General features: G+C 35.2%; 1 protein-coding gene across 2 annotated transcripts in view; it reads left to right on the top strand.

The window, feature by feature from the left end:
• Positions 1-1,863: 1,863 nt before the first annotated feature.
• Positions 1,864-19,676, top strand: part of LOC150101169 (solute carrier family 25 member 44) — an 80,556-nt gene continuing 62,743 nt past the window's right edge. Inside the window, exons 1-2 of one of the 2 annotated variants that reach the window (XM_090401778.1) lie at positions 1,864-2,030; positions 11,012-11,812. In XM_090401778.1, coding sequence (XP_090257904.1) covers positions 11,146-11,812 — 667 coding nt within the window. In that variant the 5' untranslated portion in view covers positions 1,864-2,030; positions 11,012-11,145. The remainder of the gene's footprint in view (positions 2,031-11,011; positions 11,813-19,676) is intronic. The other variant, XM_090401779.1, reaches the window with a different exon arrangement.

The raw sequence follows: 19,676 nt of genomic DNA, 5'->3' as shown, positions 1-19,676 counted from the left end.
ATATGACTTGAGAGTAGAACAGAAATCCTCGGACATCTCGTGAACCAAAACTCTAAGTGGATATATTGTATGGAACAGTATGAGTTGAATGTTAATTTTTTTCTAAGTTGTAGGGTTATAAGCCAGTTACTATGAGAATCGGAAAAATATCTGCCTGCACCAAAGATCGACTATCTTGGGAACTGGGTACATGAGAGAAATACTTGAAAAAAAGATCCTTTAATCAACGAATGGGCTAAAAGAGTTCGGCATGTAAGGGGTTAGCGAATTTCTTTCTTTCTTTTTTTTGTATAGTTTATTTTTTTCTTCTTCTTCTTATTATTATTATTAGACACCTCCAGGGAGTCCTAAGGACTCATTGAGGGAGGGCTCCTGCTCTGTCTCCACTATTCAATCACCAACTGATCCCAACTACATCAACTCCATCTACTGCCGACCACCACTGGTATTTCCACAGACAATCCCAAACATCCATGCCCATGGCAGGATTCGAACTCGCAGCCTTTTCGATGGAGAGTGGATACACTATCCACCTGGCTAACCAGAGTGGCTAACAAAAGAATTAGTCAGTACAACAAACAGCCCTAAAAATTCATTTCAGTAAATTATGGAGACTACAACCATGTTAGGAATAATTACTTTAATTTTCCGACATTTCGCCCTTCATATTAACGTCATAATCTGAAGTATACACACACACATATAAACAAAGACCTAAAAAAAAGAACGCTAAAAATTAACAATATGTTGCTTTCAAAAATGATATCTATTTTTCTGGAATAAGTAAGGATGTTTTACAAATCTCATAGATAACACATATCATCGACAAATTCTTTAAAGTTTAGTTTAGACATATCTTTTGCTCATCCACTTTGCGTCTAAACTTTATTCTGTTCCTAACAATTTATTTTCTGGTGTATACAGTGAAACTGTCAGTTAGACATCACCAGAATTTACTTATTTTTACCTTGAAGCAGTGGTATGGCTAGAGCTTTTGCCGCCTAGGGCGATCCCTGATTTTGTCGCCCCTCTCAATACACACCAAAAATACTACAAAAAGTCAAAACGACGTATAGGGAAATAAATGAAAACACTATGTTTATTTTCGAAGTAAAACTTTAATTTCAACATTCTTAAATGTTATTTTTCTTGCTTTTCTAGAAAAATCGTCGATAACATTGACGAAGTATATTTCATAGTAATGTAGGTAATTATTACTTTTATTTAAAAAAACTCCTCTCGCAATTAGCAACACTTACAGCAATTGTGAGGAAAATTCGCAATAGTATTACAATATTTTGAACCTAATTCTCGAGACTGTATTTTAGAATTAACTGCAAAAGTTCAAAAAGGTTCTAAGTGCCGCCCAGGGCGGATCACACCCCTCTGCCCCTCCACTAGCTACGACTTTGCCTTGAAGCAGATCTTGTTCGTAGCTATTTATAATATCGATGCTGATATCTATTTCATCTTCCCTTTACACAAGATCAAATGCAATGAAGTTATTTTACATCACAGCAAGCTTGATGAAAAAAAAAAAAAAACTTTTTCAACAGAATCTCACCTAAAGTGAAACTCAGTGATGAACTGCCTTATTACACAGAAAATTTATTATTTAGAAAACTCTTAAGAAGAAATAATTTACACAATTTTTCAATACGTCGATGTTAGTGTACCTCCTTGGCTTTCAAATCCTTCTATATCATTCCATCATGAATTACTGTTTGGCAAAATGAATAAATAATAATTCATCGAGGAGCTTTTCGGTGGAAGAGTCGTCTAAACTTCTCGATGATTTGAATTTACGATACTAGGTGGTGTTTTCGGAGTTTAGATGACGCAATCCATTCATATCATGGATTTTTCAGTGTGTGTGAAGTGTGCCGGTTGTAGTTGATGGTATATATTTATGTATTTCTTTTATGAAATCAGTGAATCGTTTGTAAACGTTGATCAGATTTTGGTTAATAATTGGTGTTAATATTTAAGTTATATATTTTACAAATTAGCTAGTTTTAATTAGCTTCAAGGTAAGTTGAAGTTGGAGAATATGTGAAATTTAATACAAATTACGAGCTTATTTTTTAATGATACAGTACTTCTTTAATTCTTTCAATAGTTTTCAATAGTTAAGAATTCAATAATTCTTTGTTGCGAATGTAAAGTGATCGGGCGTAGATCACCACGCTCGATCACAAAAAAAAAAAAAGAAAAAAAGTGGATTAGCAGATAGCATTGAAAATGTTGATCGTTTTTAACTATGGAAAATGGGGCTACTGATTTTCAGAAATATAGCGTACCTTCGATAACGAACAAAATTTTGATATGTAGATGACGCAAGTTGATAAATACGTCTCTATTGACGCAATAATTTATTGACGCCTATTAACACAGAACTTTTATTACGGTGCCGTGTCTTACGTTTCGTGAGCAAAACTGTGAGTTATTTTATTTCGTGAAACGAGTTTATATCAATATATAAATTCCAAATAGCCTTTTTGTTTCCTAAAGGAGTAGCCGAAACTCCTTTAGTCTAACATTTGGACATCGAAATTAGTACTCCACGCTCATGTTCCTAACCCACTTGGTGTTGGTGCGCAAATAAAGTGAGTTTTATGCCCTATTATTATTAAAGTTTTCATAGGTGAAACTTCAACCTGGCACTGTCAAAAATTGGGAAATTAAAAACCGCCGTGGAGTTTTTTTCATTAAGAAATACTTCAATTCTTTAATGTTTTGTCTGTTTCAGACACATCATCAGCATCACAGTGTAAAATTAGCATTGAATATACAAGCAGTACAGAGGCGAAAGTAGTCTGGAGCCTAAAGTATTTCTAGCTGGTTTTCATAAAGGAAGCATTAGGCATTCAAATTCTAGAAGTGCATCACTAACTGGAATCAGAAATCCTATTGAGGAAAATCATCTGATGGTTGTGCCATTAGCTAGTGTTCCAGTATGCCATAGCTGTAATTGTGCATTCTGCATAAAAAAGAAAAAAAAAAGTTTGTTGATCTTTGTGCTGGATAAGATATGGAGCATGTTAGGATTTAATCTGGCTCTAATATGCTTAACATAATTATTCATGCAACTTTTGAGGTAAAATTATATGATAGTAACCTGCTTCCTGATAGCCAATATGTGAAACCATGTGACCTAGTGGATGGTATGTTGGTAGAAGTCATTCAAGTGATTGCCATGCCACTACACCGAAGATTAAAAACCAATGTACCACCATGGAGAAGAATAGAAACCATTGTGATTATTTTGAAAATATCGAATTTCAATAAAGAAACAAAAACCAAGTAAAAATAAATGTCACATATTACACATTATATGCATAAAACAATAATAAAAACATGACTTAAAAAAAAAATCTACAAACAAAAATAAATCTTATTGCCAGCCTGGTTGGTGAAGTGGTTAGCTTATCCGCTCTCCAGCCAAAAGGCTGCAGGTTCGAATCCCACTGTGAGCATTGATGTCAGATGCCCTCCCTCTGTGAGTCTTTGGACTCCCTGAAGGCATCACAATAATAATAATAATAATAAAATCAACTAACGCCTTTTATTCCCTAATAGGGAGTATGCGAGGCCTTTATACCCTATCTAGCTTTTGGAGACTGAATGGGCAGTTCAATCTCCACCGGTAGCCAATCAGAGATAGCTTGCCCATGTCTATCACTAATTATAGCAGCCACCAATGAAGAGGCTGGCAAACAAGTGCTGCCATCTTTTTTTACCTAACCCTAACAAGATATGTCACTGTCTGAAATAACGTGGGTATTACGGTCGATTTTCTTGAGTTTACGGGACGAAAAAACCCGAGTTTCTGGGAGGAAAAACCCACTTGCCTGTGCCAGAGATCGACTAACTCGGGAACCGGTTCAAAGATAGGCTTAGAAAAAGTTCCTCCAGTCAGCGACTAGACTAGAACCTAGGTCTAACTTCAAGCGGCCAAGTGCAGAGGACACAAGGGCCACTTCCACTGAGCTACACAGACCTCATAAAAAATCAGCTAACGCCTTTTTATTCCCGTATATACGGGAGTAGGCGAGGCCATTTTAGCCCTATCTAACTTTTGGAGACTGAGTGGGCAGTTCAATCTCCACTGGTACCCAATCAGAGACAGATGGCCCAAGGCTATCACTAATTAAGCGGTACGCAGTGAAGAGAGACGGCTCAAATGTGCCGCCATCTCGTGGTCTCTAACCCTAACACAATATATTTTAATGTCTGAAATAATGTGGGTTCTACGGTCGATTTTCTTGAGTTTACAGGACGAAAAACCCGAGTTTCCGGGAGGAAAAACCTGCTTTCCCGTGCCAGAGATCGACTAACTCGGGAACCGGTCGAAAAAAGGCTTAGAAAAATTTCCTCTAGTCGCCGACTAGACTCGAAACCAAGACTTCCTTCGTGCGGCCTAGCGCGATGGTGTGCAAACGCCACATCCACTGAGCTACACAGACCTCATATTATAATAATAATAATAATAATAATAATAATAATTTTATAAAGTAGGAATAAAATGACTCAAAAATATTACCTGTAACACCACAATCACTTATAAAAGAAAGTAAGCACACAACTAATGTATCATGACAAGTTGAGAAAAGCAACAGAACAACATGGAAAGAAAAAAATAGTAATATCTTCCACATCAAGGTGAAATCCCAGCTTATTCTGTCTATTCTAAAAAAAGGAGAGGAGGCAATAAAAATTTGCTTTTGAAGTACTGACTCATTATCCTCAATCCTTTCTACAATCAAATAACTTCTTAACTAACTGGAGACTCACCAGCTAATCAAAGCCAGTATAGATTGCCAATCTAGATCCATGACAGATCTAATTGTTATCATTCACCTCTACATATATTTCCCCAAACTATTCCATGGTTTGGTGAAACCTATGCAGTTCATCTTGACATTTCCAGAATATCTGTGATCAGAGTCCACTCAGCAAATTGCGATCATAGGGTCAGTGTTGTACTCTATAGATGATAAAATAAGAATTGTCAGGCTCTTGCATAGTTACGATACATATCTGAGTAAAGAAAAGATGTATTTACAAATCTGTTAGGTTGATTTACAAATTTCTTATGTCACATAAAACTTGGAAGCAGTTATACCATGATCTCTCAATTATCTGACCTTCAAATGACAACTCTCAGTTAATCAGTTTGTGATTGTTAGTTTGTCAGCCAAATTCTGCTACTGCACCATGTAATTTGTAGCCTCAATTGTTTATCCAACCCCTTGGTTAACTGAGTGGCAAACTGCTTTTCCAATGTGGTTGGGTAATTAGAGATTACTGTATTTAATATATACTGAGTGGCCAGTTTATTAGGTATACTTATCTAATTGTATGTAGTATTTGCTTCAGCCTCAAAACTCCTTGACACTATCAGGACATCGGCTCCAATCATAAAAAAATTTCATATGGATTCTCACCTGGTCTTATCCTATGTTCCTTTCATCAGTAGGATTCAACCAATTGCTTTCCATCTGAAGGGCAAATGGTGCAGTATTCTTGTAGTTGAAATACTGATACTCCTAAAATGTATTAAATTAATACTGTTTTAATTAATAACAAGTTCACCATCTCAGAAATTGCAACTAAGTAGTTGGCCTCATCTTAAATAAGAGTTGCAGATAGAAATTTTGAATGTCATGCCTTATCAAAAGTTATGTAGTATAATATATTTCATTTGATAAGATTATTCCACATAAGGCAGTTTTAAAGAACTGTAATATTAATATTTCCAAAATTTATTAATTGGGTATATCATGTAGTTCCAGACCTCGCTGTGTGGGATGTCTTCTCTTAAACATTACCTGTTGTAATTCTCTTTTAAGGAACCTATCAATAATACTCACTTTCTCCAGCAACACATTTCATTCACTCCATTTATCATGAGGAAATTCTGCTTCTTGATCTCTTGCCAACTAGGTTCATACTCAAATTTCAGGGATGACCCTTAATTCTTTCTTCTCCTATGCAGTATCTCATCTCCCATATTTGGTGTGGTGCACCAGAATCTTCTCTAAGATTGCTTTCTATCCAGAAGAAGTCAGTCCAGCTAATTAAAGATCCCTCTCTCACATATCCACTTCAATCCCTTTCTCACAGATGTTCAGTTTCTGTTTGTGCCTATTATTTCTCCACTCTGCTCCAAAATCATTAGAACAAGAGTCACTGCCTAACCAACATCCTTTTATAGTAACTTGAAATTTATCAAACCAACTTTACTGCCTTTTTTTTTCATTCCATCTATTTCTGTTCTTTGAAACAGTCTTATCCACTCTGCCTCCCCAAAAATTATTATCTTCAGCTATTCAAACAAAATGTGAACAACAGATTCTTCCTTTCTTCTATTCCTCTTACCCGCATGTGACACTAATGTGCTATAGGTCTTGTGGCCTTTTGTTTGTGGATCATATAAAAAAAAAAACTCATCTTCAAATTAGTATACCACGATCAGTCTCTGACTCCATGGAGGCCAGATGCTAATAGTAATAATAATATGCTAGGCTTGGTGGCCTATAATATTAATCTGGTTTGGCTTAATTTTCCTGTCAAAGACTTATCTTGTAATTTGTAAGAATGTTGTTAGCAGTAGTATGTGAGGACTGGATTTTTTTGCTGAGTTTGGTGAATGAGTGGAATGGGCACTTTTACTTAATTTCCAAAGATGATCCCCTTTGTTTTGCCCTTTCTAGGCAAGTGCTTATAACATTTCCTTTGCTTCAATCTTATAAAACATCTTATCTCCTGTTTTCTGCCTATCAGCCAACTTCTGCAACTTGCAAACCTTCCATGTATCATCATAGTGAGCATTCCACAGTCCACTCACCACATTGATCACTTGCATCTTGATTATCTCTCTCTCTCACTTCCTCTTCCCCAAGAAACCCAGGTAACTAGATTTCTGCATAGTAATCCATATGTGGCAATATCAATCAGCAGTCTTTGCTTGTTAATGTGTTCTTCAATAACCAAGTAATCCTGTGAGATACTTCGGTCATCTTTGCAATATGTCTTCTGGACTTTAATTTTCTGCCCATCAAATCCCTATCTCATCACTTTCCTAGAGTATAATTACATCAATATCATATACAAATTGTGTCTTTTCATCCCAGAATGTCTAACTTTTCCATATTAAACTGGGATTTATTGTCTTTTATGCATACTGTCAGTCTATTTAATCATCCTGTAAGTTATCTACATTGCCTTGATTGTTATACTATCCAATTTTGTGTAATCAACAAACAGTTTTATTTCTTTTAAGATTATTTCCTATATCATTTACTTACAAATTAAGCAACAGTGATTCAATCACAGAGCTTTGCAATACACTGAAGGTCACCTGCTGGTTCCATTGTTCTGCTCTTCCATTTAATACGCTTTGATACCTATTATCTGTCGCTCATCCTCATATCCATGTCACCAGCTTTGTATCCTTCTCCAGTTTAATCTAGTCTGTGTAACATGTCATGTCCTGTCTGATGCCGTAAAATCCAGCAATGATCATGTAGCCATTCCCTTTATCCACTTCAACCATCATTCTATTATAAAAAGTGAATAAATTACTAAGGCAAATTTGATGCAGTATTTGCATTGTGATGTTGTAGTATGCTAAGTGTATATCCAATTCATCAATCTCTCTTCCAGCATCAGTTCCTGTCACAGCAATATATATCTTCATTTGGACGAATAAACCTTTTCACACAGTAACTCAACCATCTTGCCTTCTGCTTTCACTTCATCACCTGTTACAGTTATCATTTTATAGTCAATCTTCCTTGTATATATGCTTACTTGGGAAATGGAGTAAATAAAACCAGGTTTATATTTAAAATAACATGGTATCTTTAACATATATATATATATGTTAAAGTGTTGCAAGTCTAGCTGATCCTCCACATAGTGCTAGACCAAGGCAACTCATGGTAAAAGTAGAATAAGCTTTGATCACTAATCTTAATATTTACCCTTAATGCAAAGCACATCTCCTGGCGGAGATGTATGATGTTTTGTATTAAAGGCAAGGGGGGACACTACCCAGACCGGTTTCGACCTTTATTGAGGTCTCATCAGTGGGAGCCAGGCTAGAAATACCAAGATTTTAGTAATACAGAGCTTATAAGTATTTTACCAGAACAAGTTACCATAAGGTGTTTTAACTTTATTAAATAAAAATCTCAGGAGGAGATATAAATGTAGAAAGTATTTTACCTTGGGTATAATAAATGTTAAAAATACCAAGCAATTTTAAACCTGGTTTTACTCCATTTCCCAAGTAAGCAAACAGACAAACAAGTCAAGTTTGCATCTGCAAGTGTTGCAAGTCTAGCTGATCCTCCACGTAGTGCGAGACCAAGGCAACTCATGGTAAAAGTAGAATAAGCTCTGATCACTAATCTTAATATTTACCCTTAATGCAAAACGCATGATGACTCTGATGAGACCTCAGTAAAGGTCGAAACCGGTCTGGGTAGTGGCCCCCCCTTGCCTTTAATACAAAACATCATACATCTCTGCCAGGAGATGTGCTTTGCATTAAGGGTAAATATTAAGATTAGTGATCAGAGCTTATTCTACTTTTACCATGAGTTGCCTTGGTCTTGCACTATGTGGAGGGTCAGCTAGACTTGCATGCGCAAACTTGACTTGTTTGTCTGTTTGCTTACAGGGAAATGGAGTAAAACCAGGTTTAAAATAGCATGGTATCTGTAACATTTATTATACCCAAGGTAAAATACTTTCTACACACACACACACACACACACACACACACACACACACACACACACACACACACACACACACACATATATATATAGAGAGAGAGAGTTTATATATGTGCTGGGGGGGAGCCCCCCCCCCCCCCCCAAGTTCTGGGCTGGTAAGCCGGTTCTCTATTGTTTTGAAATGTTCAACAAATTGTCTCATGCAGGCAAACACATTGTTGGATGTGAAACATTTCAAATTTTGGCTTATCGGCTTAACCTGGCTCAAAACAATGAAGAGAGAAAAAATCATAACATAAAAACGTTTCAAATTTCGGCTTATCTTTTTATATATAGAGAGTGGATATATGTACAGGTATTCTTTGCTTAACGCCGGATTTGATTAACGCGGCGAAAATAATTGCGGTAATCCCTTGATATACGCGACAAGAGTTTTGATTAACGCACCTTGAACCCAGCGGAGCTCGCAGCTGATCTGACAGATACATGCAAAATGTTTAATATAAATATTCTTACGAAATTCAGTGTATAGCTTGGAGGTCATGAGTAGATATTCCGCACTGTTTTTTTGCTGTCAGTTTGATTTAACACATGTTATGTAAAGGTTTGTAATATTTGAAAGTAAATTGTATTTTAGAGATACCGTAACCTCCGATGCCAGTATAGTATGTTTTAGTTTTTTTTTTTTTTTTTTATTCTTTGTTCAATAATTTCTAGATTGTAACTAAAAATAAATAAAGCATCATGTATTACTGAAATAGGGAGCCAAAGGTTTATTTATCATACATCTTCTCTAGGAGTTGTGCTTTAGATTATGGAAAATACTAAGGAAAGTGATCTTGAGCTTACCCCACCTTTACTACGAGTTGCCCATAAGGTTGTTTATGCTTGCATCCAACGAAACGTTTAGTTTCTATATATTCAGCACGAAACTCTGGTAGTTTCTGTATTCGGCTATGAAATAATGTTGGATTCCATATCCACTTAATTTGTACCATCATGTATTATATTTGCAGTGTTTTTTCTTTGTTTTATTGCTTGTTTGCTGAAGTCTGGAGAGTCATTTTGCTTGTTATCATAGAATTTATGCCGATCAAAAAAAACTAAAACTGTTCAAACGACTCTTGATAATTTCTTTTCATAAAAAAAAATTGCACTGAATAATGTAGGTACAAGTATTTATTAAACATTTACTTTGCATTCATTTTTTATCTTTCCTAAAAGAGTGTCATATAAAATGAATTATTAATACAGTATGTATGATCATGGACAAATTGTAATTTTTGCCATTGATTATTAGATTTGATTAACGCGATTTTGATATACGTGGCAATATCGAGGGATTAATTAACTGCTTTTAATCGAGGGATACCTGTATATTAAAAAAAAACTTTAAGATTTCCTCGCTAATTTCTTATCTTTCGCATTACTATGCTGATCCCCCCCCCCCGAGCTTTGTACTGCTTGCAAACTTGCTGGCCCTCCTCCTATATACCCACCACAACATCCTGAGGTTCCTTCTTAATGATACTACTCTGCTCATTCATCTATCTCCTTTGTGATTTATCCTCCTCACCTTGGGCATATGGTGAGATATTGCTTCCTTCAGGGATTATATGACACTCTGCTTGTTACATAGTTCTCTTTGATTCTATTTCTTTGTCCACGACTGTTGTCTGTCAGATATTATCAGCCTTTTTTCTGTGCTATCAGCTTATCCATTTTCAGCTACCTTAATTTATTCAATAACCTGCAGTGTAGTAATTTGTCAAAGGCATTTGCAAAAATCTAAGTATCATTATGTGTACACCCTAATCCAGTGTATCTCTGATACTTTTGTAAGTAAAGTGCTTAAAGTTCTGGATCTTAGTCTTCACAAACCTCTCTAACCCCATCACTGCAACTCCAGATACAAACTATGTTAATATGAAGCCTTGGCCTTGTCACTCTCCCCCTGTAGTGGAACAGTTTTACTCTTTCCATTCTTTTGGGATCTTCCATATACCAGCACAACAAGAATATTATGGTTTCCTGAAACACTCTTGACATTTTCTATTTGGAGGTGTAAAATAAAATTCCTTAATTATGTCAATAAGTGGGGAAATGTAATAAAAATATTTAAAAGTAATCAAAACATTGATTACTTATAAATTTTCTCCTGGGCAATATTCGGTTGCTTATCTAGTTTTAAATATAGTATTCAGATTTTTAATTTTTTTAAAATTAAAAGAAAAACTAATATATATATTTTTTAATCCTTCTAGGTAACTATTTAATTGGTACTGCTGATGTTTGAACTATAAAATAGACATATGGAGTTAGTCTAGAGAATCACGATGCAAATGTTATCTACACAGACTATTTTTTTTTGTTTTCCTTCAGTTGTAATTATTTTATAATGTCCCTTAGTGCATATAGAATCAAATCTATGGAATCTTCTGGCATCTTGACAATAGAATGGGAGATGATGGACAAGAGTCGTTTTTTCCCATTAAGCATGGTCTATTCATTTGCCCTCAGAGGCTTATTATATCCTTTCACTGTCATCAAAACTCGTCTTCAAGTTCAAAAACGTACAGCTGTATATAAAGGTACATGTGATGCTTTTTTAAAGATTCTTCAGTATGAAGGTATGCATGGGTTGTATAAAGGCTTTTGGATAAATACTATTCAGATTGGATCTGGTATAGGATATATAGTGACTTATGAGAAAGTTCGACACCTGCTTACACAGTATGCAAATATTAGTGATAAGAGACTCAAAGGACTTATAGGTGGTGGATGTGGTTCTTTAGTGGGACAAACTATAATTACACCTTTCGATGTTATATCTCAGCATATGATGATTCTCGGTCAAGTTAAGGATGACTTAAAATCAAATACCTTAATAAATCCACTGAAAATTAAATATGAAGGCCACAGTAGAAGAGGTTTGGCTATTGCTATCATTAAAGAACTATATAAACAAGATGGTGTTAAAGGATTTTATAGAGGTTACTTTGCTTCACTCTATACTCAAGTTCCAACCAGTGGGCTTTGGTGGATGTTTTATCCTGTGTATTCAGGTAGGGTTTATGATTAATTTTGTATCTTGTATATTAACTTTTGAGCACTGCAGTAATTGATATTATATTTGCCCATCTTGTCTAATTCTAAAGCCTCTGTAGCTCAGTCAGTATAGATGAAGCCCTTTGGTCGGAAAGACCTGGGTTCGATTCCTGTCCATGATGTGAGGAACTTTTATCTGGTCTCTTTCGACTAAAGGTGAGTTAGCTGGTATGGAGGTAGGGTTTTTTTTCACCTGGAAACTCGAGTTTTTCTTCCCCCCCAGAACAGGCAAACTGGCCCCATGAATATACACATTTACAGCCATGAATACTTATGAAAATATGTGGAAGAGATAGGGTCTTCACCACATGTCATAATGCCACAGTTAACCATGAGTCATATCATAGTAATCGACCTCCTACATAGGAGATGGCACTTGAATGGGAAATGTCTAATTCTATGATTTGCTCTATACCACAAAAGAAGTTGCAGAGTCACAAGATTTTTTATAACATGAAATATTGAAAATAGAATGAGTACATTAAAATCTGCTGATTACAAGTGCTGTAGTTATTATACATAATAAAAATTTTGCAGTTGGCTTTTATGTACGAGGAATGTCCAGAAAGTAAGTTCCATCCATTTTTAAATATTTTCACTGCAGTGCTGCGATCACAATGGTGTGCATGCGTGCTGAGTTTGTTGATTCCTTAGCAAGGCATTAGTGCCATTTTCAGATTTTCTTGCAGTGCATACGTTTCTTTGTGTGTGTTTATAATGTCTAAGAAAATTGAATCACCTGCCTCATGTGAAATTAGGTCAGTTATCTGTTTCTTGAAGGTGAGGAATGTTAAAGCAGCTGAAATTATTGCGGTTTATAGAGAACACGCAATGAGTGATTCAATGGTACAAAGATGGGTAAGAATTTTTAATGAAGGAAGGGCAGGTGTGCATGATGATGAACGGAGCAGGCATCTTTAGTGACTGATAATTTAGTACGTTCAGTTGAAGAGAAGATTTGACAGAATAGGGGGATTCACTATGACATCACTCTCACTGCAATTTCGAGAAGTTTCACGTTCATGTCTTCATGAAATTGTGTTGGAGAAACTGAATTATCGGAAATTGTGTGCACACTGAGTGCCGAAGTTCCATAGAAGAACAACACAAAGTGAATCAGCTGGGCAGTGCATTGGAATTCTTGACATGCTACCGTGAGGACGCCGATGCTTTCCTGAGCAGACTTGTCACCAGGAACAAGACTTGGGTGTTGCACACGATCCCTGAATCCAAACAACAGTCCATGGAGTGGAGGAACACCTCATCACCAGTCAAGATGAAATTGAAGACCACGGTTTCCACTCAGAAAATCATGTGCACTGTGTTTTGGGACAGAAAAGAATTTTGCTGGTAGACTTCTTGGGTCAAGGCTCCACAATCAACATGAGTATGTACTGCCAAACCCTTAAGAAACTATGTCGTTTCTTAAGAGATCCAGAATAAACAACGACATAGCATGCTTACCAGGGGCATTGTTTTGATTCATGATAACACCTGCTCACACACGGCCGGCGTAACACAACAACTTCTCGTCAACTTCGGCTGGGAATAATTCCATCATCCCCCATATAGTCTTGACCTTGTGTCAAGCGACTTTCACCTGTTCAAACATCTGAAATCTTTCCTCGGTGGCCAGCGGTTTCAAAACGACAAAGAGGTCAAAGAAGCAGTCAATACGTGGTTTGCATCACAGGCAGCAACCTCCTATTATCATAATGGAGCACCAAGAGTTGTATACCTTCTGATGAAGGTATACAACTCTTGGTGCTCCATTATGATAAGTGCCTGAACAATGGCAGAAATTTGTAGAAAAGTAGTGAAAGATGTCTGCTTTAATTTCCAATAAAAATTTTTTTGAAAGTATATTTTTGTTTCTCTGACAGCCCATTGGAACTTATTTTCTGGACATCCCTCATATATAAAATAATTACAATTTATTCTTTTTCACTTTAGATATAAAATGATAAAATATTGTAGTTTTTAGCTTCATACAGCATTAGTGTTTCCAGTATTAATTGTGAAGATGGGTGCTTACTGAGGTATTCTGTGATCAAACATTATTGAAAATAGAAAGAATCATCATCATCATGCATATCAAGGATTTAGGCCTAGTGTGGCTTCTTCCGGCCTTAGAAGTCATTGTTTAAGAGGACGTCCTGGTTTTCTTTTTTCTAATGGCTTGTATTGGTAATCTTTCTATTTTCATTCTTTGAACGTGCTCTATCCATTTATGTTTATATTTTTTAATTTTTTCTATTACTGATTCTTGGGTTAATTCTTTCATAATTTCTTCGTTTCTTTTGTGACCAAATAGAGTATACTTTGCAGTTTTTCTCATAAACTTTATTTCTGCTGTTATTAATCTTTGTTTGTCTTTTTTGTTTTATTGTCCAGATTTCACTTCCATACAATAAGACTAGTAGGGCTAATGTATTGTATACTTTTAGTCTGGTTTGTTTTTGAACTAGGTTTGGTTTAAATATAGACTTAATTACATTGTTATTTTTAAATATTTTGCAATTTTTACGTTTATATCTTTTTCATTTTCATATGTGATCATTATTATAGAAAGAATATATTTAAAAAAAATTTACCATACAAGAACTTGCCTAGTAGCATATCACAGAAACAGTCAACTATGTGAACCAGCTAGCTCTTCTCATTTGTGATGTTTGACTTCCTCACCTTTGCAACTTACAGGTTAGTTTTCATTGGAAAGTATTTGCATTATACAGGACTGTGTATAAAATATTGATAAACTGAAATGTTTCGGAAAATAAATTGAGCAAATACTACTGTCTTTATGAACCTGACGCTTAGATCTTTTGAAAATATTCTTATATGTATATCAGTTCATTGTGATCTCCATATTAAAAACTTCTTAAAGGTGTACATCATTGTTTGCAGTGACTCTGTGGCGACACATGGTCTTTTCAGTTTCATGACAGAACCAAACTAGCACAGCACAAAAACATATGCAGAGCATAACTGATGCTAGAAAAAATGGGATTAAGTTACTCAGTAGAATTGGAATATAACCTGTGAGTGGGAACTACCAGGTTTGTGATGTAATATGTTAGTAGATGATTGATTATGTAGGAAGGGTTACTGATGACAAAAGACTAAGGAAAGATCCAAAGAGAGATCTAGTGGTTGAATAGTTAAGTGTAAGAAGCAGTTGTAGAAAAGAGCGTCAAGAAATTACAGGCAACTAAGGAAGAATCTATTTGCAAAAATACATCAGTGATTAGTAGAAGTAAGCATATACACAAGGTTTAGTTCATTGTATGTAATATAATGTAAAAAATGGGTACAATGAAAGAGAAAATTTTATAGGCTTGCAGAGATAAAGGAAAGGAAAAACTAAAGGTGAAGATTGTAAAGTTCATTGAGAAATATTGATAAAGGAGTAGTAGAGAAAATTTTATTAGGATCTTTGAATTGAAGAATTTTTAAATGAAAACTATGAGGAGTGTGAGGTGGTTTGAAAGTTTAATAATCAAGCAATGTTGGTAAATTGGTGGAATTCAGTGGCATCATGTGCCCATTTCGGTTGGGTGTGCTGTCGTGGCTTATGTAACCCACGCTACAAAATTAACATCAGTTTGTATGGTTGCATTTTTATCGATGTATGAAAGTTGTAAGAGTGTATAGCACATCTGTGCTCATCTCTTAATTGGTCTAATGCAATTAATTGTAGGATAACTTTGAATACTTTATCAATTAATTGTAACTAAATCTGCACAGAGTGGGGGACAATGTAATAGTTGGATGCTATATTTGAATTACCCAAAGGTGTGAAATTTGGATGAGGAGGACAAGGCTCACCTCTTTCGACTGCAATGCTCTTTCCCATTGTAAATATGGGAAAAAAGAGGTATAAATCAAAAATTACATATTAAAAACTTGTCTGTTATATTTGCCAGTCTGGTTGACCAAGTGGTTAGTGTATCCACTGTCCAGCCAAAAGGCTGCGGGTTCAAATCCCACCGTAATCATAGATGTTTATGATTGTCTGTGAAAATACTAATGGTAGTGGTGGGCGGTAGATGGTGTTGGTGTAGATGATGGTGGTGGTAGTTGCGGTTCATTGTAGTTGGTGAATTGAGTAGTGGAGACAGAGCTGTAGAGTAGGTGCCTTCCCCCAATGAGTCCTTGGACTCCCTGGAGGTGTCACATAAAAATAATAATAATTTATAAAAATTTACCACTCAGTTCACACTTCACGCATGCAAAACAGATGAAACTCAGAAAACAAGAACAGCAACTCATGGCAAAAGACAACGTTCCATTGGGTTAGTTGACACAATAACCAATCACAGCCTCTAGGTGCTGTTGTCTCAGAGCTCATCCTCCTTTGCCATCTGTACATCTTTTCAAGGGGCTCAAAGGTGTATGTATTTTGAATGCACTCCTAGGCTATTAACATGAATATGATGCATTGTTTATGCGTCAAAAAGTGTCCTCTTCATGAAGCATTAGCATATTGTGTTTATTTTTAGGAATGACATGTAGTCTGGAAATTAGGGGAGTCTTTAACGGGAATAAATGCAAAAATATTATGTGACTCCTCCAGGGAGTCTAAGGACTCATCAAGGAATCACACTTACTACTCTGCAACTCTCTTTCTCTACCAACTACAACAAACCGCAGCTACACCAACACCATCTTCCACCTACCACTAGTATTTTCACAATCACAAACATCCATGCCCACAGTGGGATTCGAACCCACAGCCTTTTGGCTGGAGAGCGTATACGCTAACCATTCAGCCAACCAGGCCAGTGATATTGTTATTCTGTGGATGAGCATTGCACACCTAGCACACCCTGAATATTTGTTCCCGGTGGAATCCCTGTGTTGGTATGGGAAAATGGGTGTGGAATTATTGATCAAGTTTTTAAATAAAATTTTAATTGAAGATAAAATACTTGATATTTAGAGAAATCCCAATGTTTAGACCTTCAGAATAAGAAGATATACATAGGTGTTGACCACAGTTATCAAAAGTCATAGTGAAGGTATTGGAAAGAATGATGGAGGAATGGCTAAAACAAAAATATGAGGTTATCTCTGAAATTCAGTTGTATTTTCTGTCTAGAAGATCAACATTTGAAGTTATTTATTGTTGATCAATGGATGAAAAAATTCAGAGAAGTACATAGGATGTGTATTGAGTATTGATCCAGAGAAAGCTTATGATTTCATTCTTAAAGAATTAATTTGATGGTTATTGACAAAGAAAATGATGTCAATGTATTGTGCATACATTGACATCATTAAGAAATTGTATAAGGAAACTAAAACACTGTGAGAAGTGTTTGTAGGGAAATAGAGATGCTCATGACAGTGGATCCACTTTGGGTCGACATTTGTTTACAGTAGTGATGGATAAGTTGAATGATATACAAAGTAAAGTGCTACTGTGTCTTGCTTGTATACATGATATTGTATTGGTGGGGGAGGTTAGAATCCAAAGATGTAAAGACTAGTAAAAGTACTGTATTTACTCGAATGTAACTTGCCCTCATGTATATCTTGCACTCCTGATTTTACTTTACAAAAAAACTGTTATGCATATACGTCGCACACAAAAAAAGTTATACAGAAATACATAATGAATGGTGTTATGGCAGTTTCGGATATTTTGGAATTCAGTTAAAGGGAATCAGCATTTCAACTCCACAATCATTGGCTTATCTTTGCTGTTGAATCGTGTGATTTTTTTGTTAATACTTAGCTTAGCTGCATTATCTCTACCATCCTACCACTGCTGTCCATTTTGTGCTCAGCTTTCACTTCTCATTAGTCATTTGTTAAGGATTGTTCATTAGCTCAAGTCTTGTAAGTTGTTGGTAATTTTTGCCTGGAATGTGAAGAAACGTTCACGTTACAGCTGGTTTTAAACTAAGATCTTTTGATTTCAAAATGATAAAAGGACAAGCAATAATGAAATTGTTTTAATTTAATTACAGAAGAATTGTCGCTAAAGATTCAAATATATCATGTTATGAAGGTGAGCAGTCAATTGCATAAATAACAATTAATAATTAAAATTTAAGTGAATTCATTTTATAAATAATGTGAGCAATTATAAATTATAACGAATAGTGAGGATTTAATTATAAACATCAATTTAGTTTTTCCTGAAAAACCTTAGTTTCCGAAAATCCCTGCATATATCTTACGCCATGATTTTTTAACTTACATTTTGGGGAAAAAAGTGCTCCTTACATTTGAGTAAATATGGTAAGTCAGGATGTAAGGTGTATATAAGTTTGAAGGAAGAAATATGGATGATACATCATTTAGACTTCCTGAGTAGACTGTTGGCCAGAAGAATCAGTTCAAGTACTTCGGGGTCAACATTGCAAGCAAATCTTGAAAATGATGTCACAGATTAAACAGGAAATGACTGAATAACATAGTATACCAACAGGATATGCGATTATAGAGTGATGATAATTAAACATTTCATACGAATCTGGTAAGGCCAGCTGTGATATATGAAACAGAATGTTAGATAGTAAAGAAAAAATGACCAAAGATTGGAAGTAATGAGGATGCAGACTCTGAGATGTATAGAGTCACAAGGAAATTCAGGGTTAGAAACAATAGTTATTAGAGATAGTCTAATGGTGACTCACAACTGAGAAAATATGCAGAGAAAACTGCCTAGGATTGTTTTTGTGGCGAAAGGTTTGGAGACATCCAATTTGAAAAGTAACAGGTTACAGGTGGATGGAGCTTGAACAGGAGTGGGGAAATACCTCTGTAATTCTCACATTCAGTTTTATTTCGCTTTTTATATGGGCACTATGAGAGCTCTACTCCAGTCATCTGGAATTCATCCCTTTGTCCAGGCCTTCTGAACTATGCAGTGCAGCCACTGTAGGACTTTTATACTGCCATACTTGAGCATTCTTGATATTCATTTTCTGTGTTCTGGCCAAACTTCCCATGACTTTTGTTTAGCTAGTTTTACACAGTGTTTAGCTTTCTTACATTTGTCTCTGTATTCTCTAAGAGCACAAGCTGACTTATTTGCAGATACTTTTGATATGCTTTTTTCTTTTCCTTCACTGCCTCTAACTTCCTGTGTCCACCATGGAGTTCTGATTTTTCAGAACTGCATGGTGGACACAGGAATTTATCCTTCTGCCTCAGGTGAAAATACCTAGAGGTATTTTCACCCCTATGTATATAGTTTTTTTTATTTCTAATAAGTATTAAATAAAAATAAATAAATGATTTTGGGAACAAAATAAATTTATTAATTATTAAATAAAAAAAAAAAGTCACAGAAACGCAGTAATAGTAGGAACATAAAATTACACATATTAAAAATAAAATCACACCAACCTTAACAAAAGAAAAACAAAATAAGTATTACACATGAGATGAATTAGAATATTACAAATTTTTCAGTAATTTAATTTAATAATAGAGACAAAATAATATTAATAATACTTATATAAATAAATGCCCAATATAAAATCTTTTTTTTAAAGTTTTACTTTTCTTGCTTTTAGTGAAGCCAATTCATCAATTATTTTATCAAAATTAATTTATTTTGTAAATTCCTGTTCGATTGATAAAATTGCCATATTTGACAATTTTTTTCTGAGCAAGTGACTATCTTAAATATGTTTTGATAATTTTTAGTTTACTGAAGCCTCTTTCACCAGAAGCTACAGTAACAAGTAGTGTTAGGACTATTCTCAATGCAACTTCATTGCCTGATTTTTGAAACTGATTATTTCTGATAATAATTCTACAGAATTTATATTGTTTGGATATTTAAGGGATAAATCACAAGCT

This window comes from Typopeltis vanoorti, chromosome 12, assembly GCF_054136105.1.
Source record: "Typopeltis vanoorti isolate ZY-2024b chromosome 12, IOZ_Tvanoo_1.0, whole genome shotgun sequence".
In the NCBI taxonomy this organism is placed as follows: domain Eukaryota; kingdom Metazoa; phylum Arthropoda; class Arachnida; order Uropygi; family Thelyphonidae; genus Typopeltis; species Typopeltis vanoorti.
The sequence above is the reverse complement of the archived record's forward strand: the minus strand, read 5'-3'. Positions and strand labels throughout refer to the sequence as shown.